We start from the raw sequence: 14533 nt of genomic DNA, 5'->3' as shown, positions 1-14533 counted from the left end.
TGTCTAATCTTCTTCATCTTCATAATAACAGCCTGGGGGAAATGCTGTTGTAGCTACATTATGCTCTGTATTCAGAGAGGAGAACTTCTAAGAAATCAAAGGCAAACCTCAAGTCATGTTTACATTTTTCCTTGCACTCATGCCTCTTTTTAGCTTAGTGCTAAAACATCAAAAAGGAGTTTGAAAACAGAGCCTTTTTTAACTTTTTTTTCTGATCAAAACACCAAGAAGGAAAGTATAATACTGATAGGCAAACTGGTTTTTGTTTTGGTCTGCATTTAGATTGTGAAGATACAATCATATTTTTGGGGAAAATGGTGTAGAGGTGATGGTTTCTGTTCAAATCATCTATTTTTTCTTACTCTGATTCCTCTCTATTACACAAGAGCTAGAAAGAGTCAGATACGTGAGAGTACAACCTTTGTTACTGCATTTTATAAACACCTAGACTGCTTTTCCCTTATCCTCAAGCCAACCACAAAAATGGGGAAATTTCAATAGGTTTCCTCTGTGTAATTCATAGGAAATGCACTGGGGGGAAAAAAAAGAAGCTACACTCCTGCGGAGTCGGAATATGTTGATTGCCAACGGAGCTGCATACCTCCTCTTAAAGTCAGGGGGGTTGTGTGGTTCAAATCTATCAACACTATGTTCTAAAGGGAGAGCCTCCCACCCATCATCCCCAGCAATGATGGATAGGTAAAGGAGTGAACAGGCAGGGTATTCTTTATCACATTAATACATATATCAACTTAGAAGAGTCAATAATGGTTTTGCTGAATTCTTAGCATAGTCAGTGCTGTGTAACACAGTGGGGAGTAGAGTTTCCCAGAGAGGAAGCTGGTTAATGGTTAATTAACAACACTGGCTTGACTTTGCCCCTTCAGCTGCCCCCTCCCCTACATCCTTTATCCTCTCTTGAATTCCACAGGTGACAATTCGAGGTGTGTCACCGGTGAAGAATGAGCTACCGACGGGGGTATTTGCAGTATCTCCTCCCCTCTCTCTTTTTCTCCAAACATTTGCGGAAGCAGACGTGAACCCCCCCCCCCCCCAACATTCAATAACTCCTATTGCTTCTCTCAGTCCTGCTGTGTTTTTAGTGAAAGAAGACTGTTGGCACATTGAAGGACGGCCTGTCCTTCTTTTGTCCACAAAACCTACCCACAAATGCACTTTACTATAAAAGGTACAAAAAACATAGAAAGTACAATTTCTAAATATATTACACTTATTTGCAAGAATTCATTTGAATGGATAATGCAATCCCAAAAAGAGAGCACAAAGATCAAGGAAAAAAGAAGGGTTGGGCAGAAAGAGGGGGCACAGATACAAATTCACATAAAACACTCTATATTCTTCCCTAAATTCAGCCTCTTTCATTTGGTCATGGGGCTTTACTAGTTCAGCTTTGCAGGTTCGAAGTGAGGATTGGAGTAGCAATAGGATGACCCCACACATGCGTGTATGTCATTTGAATTTTTAATAAACTCAGTTATTGTACTCCGGGTGTCGCTATAACTCTGGGTAATGACGTGTTGCAGCTGCAGGCTCCATCTCTGTGATAGACTGCGGGCTGTGTTCCCTGACAGCCTTAATAAGGTTCTCATAAAGGTGAGTTTTGCAATAGGAACCACGCAGGAGATGTCTGACAGCGATTAAAACATAAAGGGCAATTACTGAATTACTGAAAACAATAACAGTTTTCCGAAAGAAGAAAGGAAAAAGAAAAAGTTTTACTCAGTCCTTGGTTTGCCCTGCATATGTTGACTCAATAATGCTCAAAAAAGGCTTGGCGTAGAGCTGGGAAACACTCTGGTCGGCTTGGAAGAGAGCTCTGCCTGCACAAACTATAAACATTAGTGCAGTTGGACGGTAACACAGGGCGGAAACATGAGTAACTTTTGTTGGGATTGTTTGGGATTAATGTGACCAAGAACAGCATTTTCCCATGTAGTGTGATTTGGTACTTACATTGGTGTGAGGCCTCTGTAATACAGGCGGGATACCAGTAGGAATGGGGCTTTAAGTTTAGGGTAAGCTCAGTGAAGCTTTCAGTAAATGTAATGAATTTCCCTTTTTAATTATGTATCTCTCTGTGTTGCCTGATTATTTTCCTGCAGACTACTCCTCCATCTTCTCGGCCCATTCAGCAGCCCCCACTGACCAGGAAAGAGGAGGTGTCCATTGAAACAGAGACAGGTGAGTTTATCTGGATGCAGTCAACGCAGTTTCCCACGTTAGACCATTGTGCCTGCGTAGAGAGCTCAACACTAGCTTGAGATGGAATATATGTTACATTTCTGTGGGTTTTTCTTCAGTTTATTTTTGCGCAGGACAGGAGTTTGTCAGAAAAACGTTGAGTCTATTTCTGTTTCACGCCCGCCCTCTCCAGAGGGATTACACAGATGCCTTTGGGTCTGCCTCTTGCTGTTTTGCGAATGTCAGTCATTCATTCATTTTTCATTTCAATTTAAAGGACGTGAAATAGATGTTGCACGTCCACAAGCTGACGGGTGACTAACCTCACCTGCTGGGTATGGAGGGGAATGTTTACAACAGCACACGGTGTTAGAGAGTTCATATTCCTCGAACATCCACAGCTGGGCTAGATAGACAGATTCACTTACACACGTCTCCATCTAGTGGACATCAAGTCAAATGCAGTATGTGGGGTGGTAAACCCTCATTCACAGTGAGCGCCCTGGATAGGCATTGCGCACTGTGTGAATGACATCAAATTAAATTTCCATGACTGATTTAACCCATACTGCGAGAATCTGATAATCTGCTGCTATGTTCTGTTTTCTGTTTTTAACTAAGTATGCTAGTGGAAATTGTGTCAAAGCCATAATGTGGAGAATTTGAAAATCACCATCTGGTGGTGGAATCAGGAATGACACATAAGGCAACTGTTACATGGTTTATTAAAAACTTATCTCGGTATAAGTAAAAATGGCATAGGTCTCATTTTCTCATCGTAGTTACCTTTGTGTATTTGTTTTGGACCAGCTGCTATTACTGTCTCCCACATAAAGTATACAAGTTTTAAAATATTATTGCCTCTAAGAAAGCATCAATACTAATACTTAATAAAAAGTCGCAGGTCTTTGATGGAGGACTCTGTGGCACTCAGTAGTCATCATAGGAGGCAAATGTCAGTTCTCAGCAGAAAACAGCCAAGCCGTTTTGTCTTATGAAGATGTTTCCAAAAACTATTTTGAGCATCTTTGAAAACCTGAACTACCACTATGAAAATTCATCTAGAAACCTGGACCCACTGTATGTTAAGAACATGTACAGTGCTTGGATTAATTGTAGGGCAACAACCCAGCATCTTGCCAGGTACGTCATCACAGTGACCAGGGTCTAGTCAATATCAAAATGGATAAAGTATTACTTGTAACAGTTATTTACCTGTGTTTTTGATTCTGCAGTATTTACACATACTTGCAATTAGAGTACTTATTTAACTCCAAAAACTGCCACAAAATAGGGTGCAAATCAGTGTATGTTTACTTAATTAAAGCACAAGTTACATTATATTAATCAGTATTCTCTTGCTACTGTATCTACAGACAGATGACAAATTAAAGGGAAGACCACTATAATGTTTCTCAGTAAGGTGTTGGGCCACCACGTGCCACCAGAACAGCTTCAATGCTCCTTGTCATTGATTCTCCAAGTCTCTGGTCTCTACTGGACGGATGAACACCTTTCTTCCAAAAGATATTCCCTCATGTGGTGTTTTGATGATGGTGGGGGAGAGCACTACCTAACATGTCAGTCCAAAATCTCCCATGGGAGTTCAATTGGGTTGAGATCTGGTGACTGCGAAGGCCAAGGCATATGACTCACATCATTCTCATACTCATCAAACCATTCACTGACCCCTGGAGCCCTATGGATGGGGGCATTGTCATCCTGTTTCTCCACTAATTTTTCTGGTTTTTCCTTTAATTTGTCACCAGTCTGTAGGGTTTTATACTACCTAGTTAAGGGATTTAATTTACTACAGTAGTGATTATAAAACAATACAACAAACGAAAATAGGTGACCTCCGGGGAATTAATGTAACACCGTCTTTTGCTCTGTGCTCAGCAAGTGCCTTCCGGCACGTTTCAGTTTTCTGTGTAGTCAGGGCCCGGACTCCCTGGGTCACCAGGTGGGTGTAGAGGAGTTAAAAACAGAGAGAAAAGGATCCCAGACTCCTGTTTTTTTTCTCCTTTCTATTCTCGCTATTGAAGTTCTGCCTGCTTCATGTGTGTACTCCTCATGAAGGACCTCACATGGATTTCAAAAGCGCACAATCAGAATAATTCATGAATTTATCTACTTTATAGCGTGGTGGACATGTTTGTATATAGGCCAGGGGAATGGAAAATGAAGAATGGCCAGGCTGTAATCTCCTTTAAAAAATGGATTTTGGTTTTCTCATGGATATTAAAGGATATGAAATTGCATGTGGCGCACGGTCTGGATTTCTGGTTCCAGAAAAAGGACAGAAAATCAATTTTTGTGTGTTTATTGGAACAGGCAGGGCTAGCATTGTATACTAGTTTAGGCTACTAATGCTATGATTTGTGGTGTTAATTTATTCAGTGGATTTTCTATGCTTATGTATCCATTCAGAAGCACGGAATCCATTTTTCTGCTGTTAGATGCTAAGCACTAAACTGAAATATTAGAAGCCTACCGGCAGTGGTGATCCTTTTGCTGTGCATGTCTGCAGTATTGGAGATAGGTGATTTTTGCACAAGTGAAGAGGTGGGCTGCATTTCATACTGTCTCCACTGAAAGTGACATGTTTACTTGGAAGAGTGTAAAGTCAAATTGGGTCATACCCAAAAATAAATATCCGGATGGTGGTGCATGCAGTTGTGTGAAGGTGTACTCAATTACCAGCTCTAAACCTTGACATGGTCTATTAATTGCAGCTGTGTACACTGGGATTCTTGCTACATCAAGCAAAAAGTCATTTTCTTTTCCTCTTTTGGGAGCAGGAAATGTCCCGTTTGTCGTTTGGGATGTGGCATACAATCATTAATCATTTCTGAAAGGTCTTTTCACACTCTGTCCTTTGTTGTTATTTTCCAGGAACACTTAGGGCTAAAGGAGAGAAGGGTGACCGAGGGGACAGAGGAGAGAAAGGAGATAGGGGTCCAATCGGGCCAAGGGGAGAATCAGGCTCTGGCTCCAGTTCACGGGGTGGAGCCCGTGGAGAGAAGGTGAGTGGATGGAATACACGGTGTGTACCACACAAGTACTTTGTGATATGCAGTTTGGGAGCTAGAGTGCACTGAGGATACCTAGAGCAACGTGAGCTGTGATGAAATGTCCCAAAGGAACACTAGAGGGAGCTACAAGTCATAATTTAATGCAAGCTTGTGCAATGCTTCTAGACTTGTTTTACATGTTGTATCTTATATATTTTAATGCATACTGTATATTTTATTTTGATAGGAATAAGAGATGTGTGTACGGATATTTTTGCTCTCTTGGTCCCCTGTCTTTGTATTGGCCAAATGTTGTCACAATCACTGTAAGGACATTCTCCTTGGCCTGATATTGATTAGATCTTCTTCTTTCATAAAACGGCACACTATATAGACACACAAAAACAGAAAAAAAAAAAATATTTAAACAATGTATAGGTGGCACTTAACAAAACAAGGTGTTAAAATTGAAGCATGACACAGAGGAAAACACCTGAACACATCTTATTTCCATTGACCAACAAAAGCCACATTCTGAGTAATGTTGAGGCTCAATGGTTAGAAATTGTTTCAGGGGTTGGTGTTTCAAGTAATAGGATTTGATTCTAGATTCGTTTTCTAGATTAATTAAGATTGCTGGCACTGACTTCACTCTCTTTTTAATTTTCAGGGAGAACCAGGGGAAAAGGGAACAAAGGTAAGTTACAGATGCTCTCTTTTTTGGGTGACTTTTGGCTGTTTGATTTGAGTCTCTGGGGCTTACATAAGTGTACAAGTTACTAAAACTTAAATAATGAATGCTGGTACTTGTCACTTCCTCTTCATGATTAACATGACCCGTCTCATTCCTGGATGAGATGGTTAAAACAGAGAACTGATCTACGTGATACCGGTGTTTTACAGCTTGTAATTATGGTCCCTTACTAGAACAGTTCTGTTAATACATTAACGTGCTGTAGGGGAATTAAGTAGTGTGTATCTCAGTGTGTTGGTTTCTAGTAAAGTCCTGGCAAAGTCGTGGCTCAGAAATATAAAACCTTGAATTGCCAGATATGGAAAAGCTTAAATGTTTATTATCTCCTGACTAATCACAACCTCAGTTGACACTGATGCTTTTCCTTTTCAGGGCAGTGCAGGCTTTGGCTACCAAGGAAAGAAGGGTGATCCCGGCGCCCCTGGCCCCCCCGGCCCCCCTGGCCCTCCAGGGCCTGCAACCGAATTTTCAGTTGGCAGTGACGACTCAGTTGCTTCGAGAGTCCCTGGACCCCGAGGACCAGCTGGACCACAAGGTGTGCCGGGCCCCCAGGGACCACCAGGAGCTGATGGAGAACCAGTTAGTAGACTGCAGATACGTTTACTTGACAACACTACAGATGTGCTTTTGTTGTTGAACCAACATCTACTGTATTTGTCTTAACATACGGTATATGTTGAGAAACCGAGCAAAATTTCAGTTTCCCTCCAAAGTTTCCAATATTTTCATTTTAAAAGATGGAATATAAAGTTCAATGTTATACTTATCTGGAGAAATGCTATGGCCAAGTCAATTGTATTTATACTGTATATCCCTAATTCACAAATGTGCCTCAGAGGACTTATTTGATTCTTTATTTCAATCTCGCAGGGTGATCCTGGTGAGGATGGAAAAACTGTAAGTGTTTTTTTTTTTTTTTTTTTTGCTCTACACTCTACAAAGAACACTGAGGGCTTTAACATTAACAACATTAATGGCTTTAACTCCTATCAACAAACTGTGATCATGGATTGTTAAAGTAGAGACCTTTACACTTAGCTTGTCATTGCTCATTCATTGTTCCTTCATGACAGTCTCTAGTGCCTTAACATTATGGTCTCTTCAACACAGGGTCCTGATGGACCTCCAGGCTTCCCAGGAACCCCAGGTGACCCTGGACCCAAAGGAGAGAAGGTAAGATGCTCAGTTACATTTACAGAAAAACTTAAACAATATTGTAAACAAATAGAACAAAGTACACTAAAATAGCAAGAAATAGCTGTTGTAGGAATAGCGTATCTTGTCTTAATTAGTCTTGTTAAAACAGGGCGACCGTGGAGAGGGTCAACCTGGCCCCAGGGGACCCCCAGGACCTCCTGGACCAGGATTCAGATCTGTGAGTTAATGTTGGCCTGACGACTTGACTTGACAACATCTAGAAACAATTTTTATCAGCAGAAAACTGCATATCTCGGTGACTCATTTGTTGAATTACACAGCTGATTTTAACTGATATATTTCAGACTTTTGTGGACATGGAAGGTTCAGCGTTCCCTGACTTGGAATCTATTCGGGTGAGGAGAACTGATAATTTTGTTTGACATTTTTGTTGCTGTAAGACTGTAACGCACTTGTGCCCTGACTGTCAAAATCAAAGCACAAGGAAGTTAGACTGTTGCTTAAAGGCATTTCTGTTTCTGGATTCTTTAATCTTTTATGGAGCCACAAATGTTTGATCTGCAAAGACATCACACAGTACTGTAAATTGATTATATATTTTTTTGTTGTAGGGACTGCCTGGGCCACCAGGTCCCCCTGGTCCCCCCGGGCCTCCTGGTTCCTCTTCAGGCAGCACAGCATTGAGTTCTGGGGCATTTGGACCACCAGGAAAGGACGGGGCGCCCGGTCAAACTGTATGTGTCAATATTCTTGTCTCTCAACACCATCGGGCAGATAACTCCCTAGAACGCACAGTCTAAACAAAAAAAACTACTACTGTATACCTGAACCAAATCTTTTTCTGCCTCCAGGGCTTGCCTGGTTTACCAGGTACTGATGGCCTCCCAGGAGCCCCTGGTCCCAAGGGAGAAAAGGTAATGTCCTTGTGAAAATGATTGTTTCTTCTCTGAAGACTGCCAAAATCTATTTTTTAACATTCCTAGAATTAAAACCACAAAGCTGCTCAATAGTGATCATACTGTAGACATGAGATTTAACTGTTTAAAGCCAAACTGAAATTAAATTGAATGAAATTAAGTTCATATATCGTTGATTTTTTCTTTCAACTTGAGTACCTTTTAGGTCAAATCTTAATTACTCGACACAAGAAATGTATGTTTTAATAGTTTTTCTGCAATGATCACACCCCTTATATTAGTGTTTTCTAGGGTTTGTGGTTCCGACTGACAATAATTAGACAAGCACTAAACATAGTTTGTAATATCATTTCAATGCCAATGAGCAAACAGGCCGTTAACTAACTTGGGGACCTATGTTGTTGGTGGTTGTTTAGTCCAACAACTTTGTGTCATGATTCATGATTCAGTTTGAATCATTGCGTTACATAAGAAGTACTTAGGGGGCAGGACTACCTGTTGCTGAGAGTTTCGATAGTCTGGTTATTTGCTGTGTCTGCAACTCGCCCCATGACGGAGAGACCCCCTCCTACATGTAATGTGGGAAGAACACAGCACCAAATGAGCAGGAGCTGCCGATGAGCAGGTGGTGAAATAACACGAATCAAAAATAATGTTTGTAGGAATTATTGCTAACAGGTAGGTTCCATGTTCCTATTGGAACACAAATTTAAAAGAGTGATTGGTCCACCTAAATGAAGAAAAACAGAGGAGAAAACAGCCTGTATCCAGATTTGTGGGCTATATAGAACTGTGATATACTCTGGTAACACTGGCTATCAGATGTCAGTTACCTGCAGCCAACAGAAACGCCCACCTTGAAGCTTGGTTCAAAAATATGCACAGTAGTTGCAATATCATTATGGCTACGCTGTAGGGGTCCAAAAGTCTGATAACACTTTCCCATACACTTGAATGGTAAATTATTATTATTTATTTTTTTTCTCACACATAAAGCAATATGTAAGTAACATGTTCTGTCCAACTCTTTTTCCTACACTAGGGTGATTCTGGCGAGCTGGGTCTCCCAGGAACAGTTGGAGAGAAGGTGTGGATATATGACCTTAATTTACTCTTTACTATTTTTTTTTTTTTTCAGTTTTACCCTAAAGTAGCTGCCACTCTCCAAAACACAGACAAATTCAAATTACCCTTGTTGGAACCAGTAGTAGAGATGAGTTTATTAGACATAATACTGAGATGCTACGTAAATTCAAGTCTGAGTTGGTAGCGTTCTTTTGGGACACCAGAACCGTGCGACAGTGTCCACTAACTAGAATGACATGTCGACCTTCATCCAAATATTTCTAAAACTTTTTCCATCCCTTTCATTTCTCCAGCCAAGCTCCTACTTTTCTTTTCTCACCAATCTGCTGCCTCACTATTTATCCTCCTCCTACTCTCCTAAGTCTTCCCATCTGCAGGTACATGTCAACCTTCAAAGGGGATTTGTGTCTTCTAACAATTTGCAAATGTTTGTCAGATTTTGTCAGCTTTTGTCTTAAGATTTGTGCTGGCTAGGGTTTGATCTAACCTTTAGTAACATCAGACTTTTGTCCCAGAGAAAAAAGCATGATGTTTGTGCAGTTACATTATCCTACGTACTTTCAAATACTTTCAAATACTTACTAGTACCACGCTACCATGTTTAGATGTTCTTCATTATAGATGAAACCTTTGTGTTTGATTTTATTTTGGTTTTATTTATTTAATCTGAACACTAAATTTACTTCTGCCATACCACTCTACAGGGAGCTCGAGGAGACCCTGGTTTATCGGGACCTACAGGAGAGCCTGGACTGGCTGGTCTGCCTGGACCCATAGGACCAGCTGGGCCACCTGGGCCTCCTGGGCCTCCTGGACCAAGTTTCCGTGTTGGATTTGTAAGTTTTCTTTCAAGTGTTACGTGGTGAAGATGCATAACAAAATCTCATGGTAAAGAATAAAAACTCTATGCTTGTTTATGGAAAAAATTTGCAAGACTTTAATCTACCCGCAAAATTGTTTCTCTGATATGACAGTGTTAGAGACAGTTGACCAGAATATTTAAGAGAATAATTGTTATAAAGTATCAATGCTGCAGTAGGTCTACAGATCATGATTAATAATCAGAGAGCAAACAAAATATGATTCAAATTTTGTATTCTTAGTGCATTAAGATTCTGTACTATTCATTGGGATGGGGTCATCTCAGCCACACCCTGCTCCTCAGTGTGTAGTCAATGTGTGTCAGAGTTATAGTTACAGTTGAGTGATAGTATCAGTTTGTTAAAAATATACATTGGTGAAGTCTGAATCTTAGGTTTAATCAGAATTTAATCTCAGAAGACATGAAAAAGACGGCAGTTAGTTTTTGAGTTTGTTAGTCATAAAATCTTTCATGGTGTTTGAAGGATGACATGGAGGGCTCTGGTGGTTTCACAAATGGACTTCCTGGCGTCAGAGGACCAGAAGGAATACAGGTCAGTTACTTAAGACTTAAGGTCCTATGGAAGATAATACTGTATCTCTCCTTAATATTACAGGCAAAGATTAAAATGAGCATTAGTTCCTGAAATTCTTTGAATATAGTTTTTAGTCTCCATATAACACACACACACACCAGAGTGGGTCTCTGATCCCAGATCTGATCAGCAGCTTTAAAGGATGGCATTTTATGGTAGTACTATTATGAATTTTGAGGCAGTATAAGACATCTGTGACATAAGGTCATCATCACAGCTAGCCTCATATTCATAAAGAACACGTTACGATTGTAATTTAAATTTCATTTAAGTTCATCACTTTTGAAGAAAGTTTATTAATCCTATTGGCTTATTACATATAGGTCTATAGGTTGATTACGTATTGTCATTCAGTTTAAAAAAAAACATGCATACAAGTTGCCTGAAATTCAGAAAGCCAGGTAAACAGGTGACAGGTGTAGCCAGCAATTTCTTTGGCATCTTGTATCACTTTACTGTGTTTTGAGTGAAGTTTAATCATATGGGCTATTTGGCCTTGCTGCCATGCAGTCTGTAAATAATCTGATTAAGTGTCGCTTCCTATACAAACAACATGGCATGTATTTTATACATGTCTCTATGTGTGTGAATATTTAACTGGAACTTGTCCAAAAACATTTTAGCAAGAAGTTGCAAATACACGAGGAAGATATTCCTGAGCTTGAAAATGTTGTGTGCTTTCAGGGTCCTCCTGGCTTACCCGGACTTCCAGTAAGTAAATGAGGAATTTTTAATCTGTTTAATCTGTAATCTGTCAAGAGCGGTCTTCTTACCCCTTCTCCAACTCACAGGATTTCTCTACTTTTAAAGTAAACAATTGGATCAAAAAAAAAAGATCTTATTTTGAGCATGTGGTCTTGTTTTGAACAAATAGTCAGAAATAGCTCAGACCAAGCTTTTTCATTAGTGGAAAAACACGAACAAGCCTGAGGTATAGCTGCCTGGGACTGAACCCAGGGCTCTAAGGTCAATGGCAAGTGTCATACCTATCAAGTTACTTTAACTCATTGACCATTCAGGTTTGAGTATTGGCAGTAGATTTATCCTTACTACTCTCCTGTGCTGTCATTTCACATCTTTGTTTTCAAAACCATTAGAGTTTTAGAGGGGGGAAAAAAACACAGCTTTATTGATTCCTCAGGGGAAATAAGGCCCAGCATTGTCCGGAACAAGGTATTTAGTGGGGGAAAAGGGAACAATACCAGCACACAAACAAAGGAAAATATACAGTCGATGATATGAACTGCCAAAAGCAAAGCAGTGAGCAGTAAGGAGCTGAAAGCTGGGTAGAGCCATAGAGTTCAATGTTGATATTCAATGGGATCTGAAGCACAAGCAAACGTTTCACATTACGAGTAGTAATTAAATTCATTGTTAACATAAGCGTACTGCTGAAAGGAACGAATATGATAATCATTAGTAGTTACCTAGTCATACTTGCAATCACACATGCTGTCCCTGCTGTATACTGTCAGTATGTGGTTTTACAATAACTTTCTTTCTGCATGTTTTAGTGATGTTTGTTTTTTCACTGGTATAACTTGAATGTACATCTGCAGGGCAAACCTGGCCCGCCTGGCATACCGGGTCAGAAGGGCAATGAGGGGCTTGTAGGAAGAGACGGGCGACCAGGGCTGGATGGCTTCCCTGGACCTCAGGTAAAAGAAGGATTTCCCTCTAGATCTTGCATTCTGACAAAAAGGACACTTCAGGCACCATTCACCATTAGATATCAGAGCTCACGTAGTTGTTGAAAAGTCATAGTGTTAACATTGTGTTAGATGTTTGTAACCTGTGGGATGTAACAGTGGATTTTTGTTTACTGTGTTACATTACAGACAGAGCAAGCTGTCAAAACAAGGAGGCTTGCCTTTTAAGATTAGGTTGATGTTTTGTTTTCTGTTTTTTTTCTTTTCTTTTTGTTTTGATGTGATTTCTTGTATCTGATACTTTCTTACTGCCTCGCATTCTTTAATCTACTTTTTTGTTTTTTGATTGTGTTACATAGCAGACGTTTTTAGTATTGAGTATGTTCAGGGTTAGAAAATTGTTATTTTGTTTTCTGAGGAAAAGCTGCCAAGTATGCAGCCTCAAGTCTTACAAATGTTGGCATGATGCAGCGGGCAGTAGTAGAAAGTGCCAACAGTTCACAAACCACTGTGTCAAAAGAAAATGTTGAAAAAAAAGAAAAGTAACTATAATAGACTTCATCTTTCACAATCCACATCCAATTCATTCTTGCCCTCAGAATTAGTTGTTTAATTCAAGGTTTACTTACTAGCCTTTTTCAGGGCTTTCGATTGCATCTCACAGTCTTCACCAGTGGATGGAGTTTGTTAAATTGTCATGGAGATTGCTCAGTTCTTATCCATACTAAGGGCGTGTGTTGACAACTGGCTAATCTAAGTCCACTGATAAGACAATTAGATGCAGTTCTGTAGCTAAGTGGACCTTGAGTTGATTATTTCGTCAATATATCAAATATAGTTTGGAGCAGAATATCAGGCATAATGTGGGTATTTAATCAGTTAAAATGTGTGAAGTAGCCAGTTTTGGATCAATGAACTGATCAATATGGATCAATATGTAATGTTAAATGTTTCTTTCTGATGCCTTTTGTGACAACTGAATGGAACATACAGACAGGTGTAAATTACATTTACTCATTTGGCAGACGCTTTTGTATAATGCGACTTAGAGGTGAAGGACAACACTAAAGCTTCAGTACAGTAGAAGACCTTGAAGTGCTAGATCTGTTCAATTAGACAAAGTACATGGAGATCAGGTAAAGAAGTGCACTGAAAGTGCATAGTAAGTGCTAGTTAGGCATTTTTGGGTGTTAAAGCTGTTAGGAGAGGAGGTGCTCTTGGAAGAGAAGAGTATTCAGGAGATTCTTGAGAGGGACACCCCTGCACTGATAACATTTTGTAGCTCATCCACAATCGGGGAACCATAAATGAGAAAAGTCTGGACTGTGATTGCCTTCTGTACAAGGATGACAATGCCAGATGACGTTCCTCGGAGGAACCTAGTGGCCTAGAAGGAACAAGGGTTTTTTTAAAGGAAAAACCAACATGAAGTGTCTTAGTAAGGTTCTTGGGCCACCACATGTTGCCAAAACAGCTTCAGATCTCCTTGGCATTGATTCTACAAGTCTCTGGACTGTACTGGAGGGATGAACACCTTTCTTCCAAAAGATATTCCCTCATGTGGTGATTTGATGATGGTGGTGGAGAGCGCTGTCTAACATGTCAGTCCAAAATTTCCCATGGGGGTTCAATTGGGTTGAGATCTGGTGACTGCGAAGGCCACGGCATTTGATTCACATCATTCTCACACTCATCAAACCATTCACTGACCCCTGGTGCCCTAAGGATGGGGACATTGTCATGCTGGAAGACACCACTCCCATCAGGACAGAAATGTTTCTACATAGAATAAAGGTGATCACTCAAAACAACTTTGTATTGAGTGACCCTTCCCTCTAAGGGGACAAGTGGACCGGAACCCTGCCACCAAAATGCCCCCCACAGCATAACAGAGCCACTAGATCCCTTCAATGTAGGGTCAATCATTCAGGCCTGTAACGTTCTCTTGGTATTTACCGAGTCTTTCCCATAGATCTAAATGCAGATGTCACTTTAGCCACTGTTCCTATTGAATCATTAGCCAGCTGAGCAGTCTTTGTGACTGAAGCTCCTGCCGTTCACGCCCCAACAACAAATCCTCTTTCAGAGTCACGTAGATCTTTTCCTCTTGCCATCCTGATACAGATCAGAATCAACTGGGCCTGTGCAGCATTTTTACACATGCCACAGAGCATGATGGGATGTTAACTGCCTAATTGTACCAGTCAGTGCACCTGTGTGGAAGTATCTCCATTCCTTATGTTTCTCCACTCATTTATTCATGTTTCTCCTTTAATTTGTCACATGCCTGTATTTC

The 14533-nt window shown here is 40.3% G+C and overlaps 1 protein-coding gene across 3 annotated transcripts in view; it reads left to right on the top strand.

Annotated features, from left to right (window-relative positions):
• Positions 1-14533, top strand: part of col18a1a (collagen type XVIII alpha 1 chain a) — a 77561-nt gene that overhangs the window by 51550 nt on the left and 11478 nt on the right. For all 3 annotated transcript variants that reach the window (XM_040149205.1, XM_040149207.1, XM_040149206.1), the window contains 15 exons: positions 2124-2202; positions 5098-5228; positions 5887-5913; positions 6343-6549; positions 6841-6867; positions 7081-7143; positions 7277-7345; positions 7473-7523; positions 7740-7862; positions 7980-8042; positions 9088-9132; positions 9836-9967; positions 10478-10546; positions 11273-11299; positions 12148-12246. In XM_040149205.1, the coding sequence (XP_040005139.1) occupies positions 2124-2202; positions 5098-5228; positions 5887-5913; positions 6343-6549; positions 6841-6867; positions 7081-7143; positions 7277-7345; positions 7473-7523; positions 7740-7862; positions 7980-8042; positions 9088-9132; positions 9836-9967; positions 10478-10546; positions 11273-11299; positions 12148-12246 (1212 nt within the window). The remainder of the gene's footprint in view (positions 1-2123; positions 2203-5097; positions 5229-5886; positions 5914-6342; positions 6550-6840; positions 6868-7080; positions 7144-7276; positions 7346-7472; positions 7524-7739; positions 7863-7979; positions 8043-9087; positions 9133-9835; positions 9968-10477; positions 10547-11272; positions 11300-12147; positions 12247-14533) is intronic.

This window comes from Xiphias gladius, chromosome 16, assembly GCF_016859285.1.
Source record: "Xiphias gladius isolate SHS-SW01 ecotype Sanya breed wild chromosome 16, ASM1685928v1, whole genome shotgun sequence".
NCBI lineage: Eukaryota > Metazoa > Chordata > Actinopteri > Istiophoriformes > Xiphiidae > Xiphias > Xiphias gladius.
This window is presented reverse-complemented; position numbering and strand designations above follow the sequence as displayed.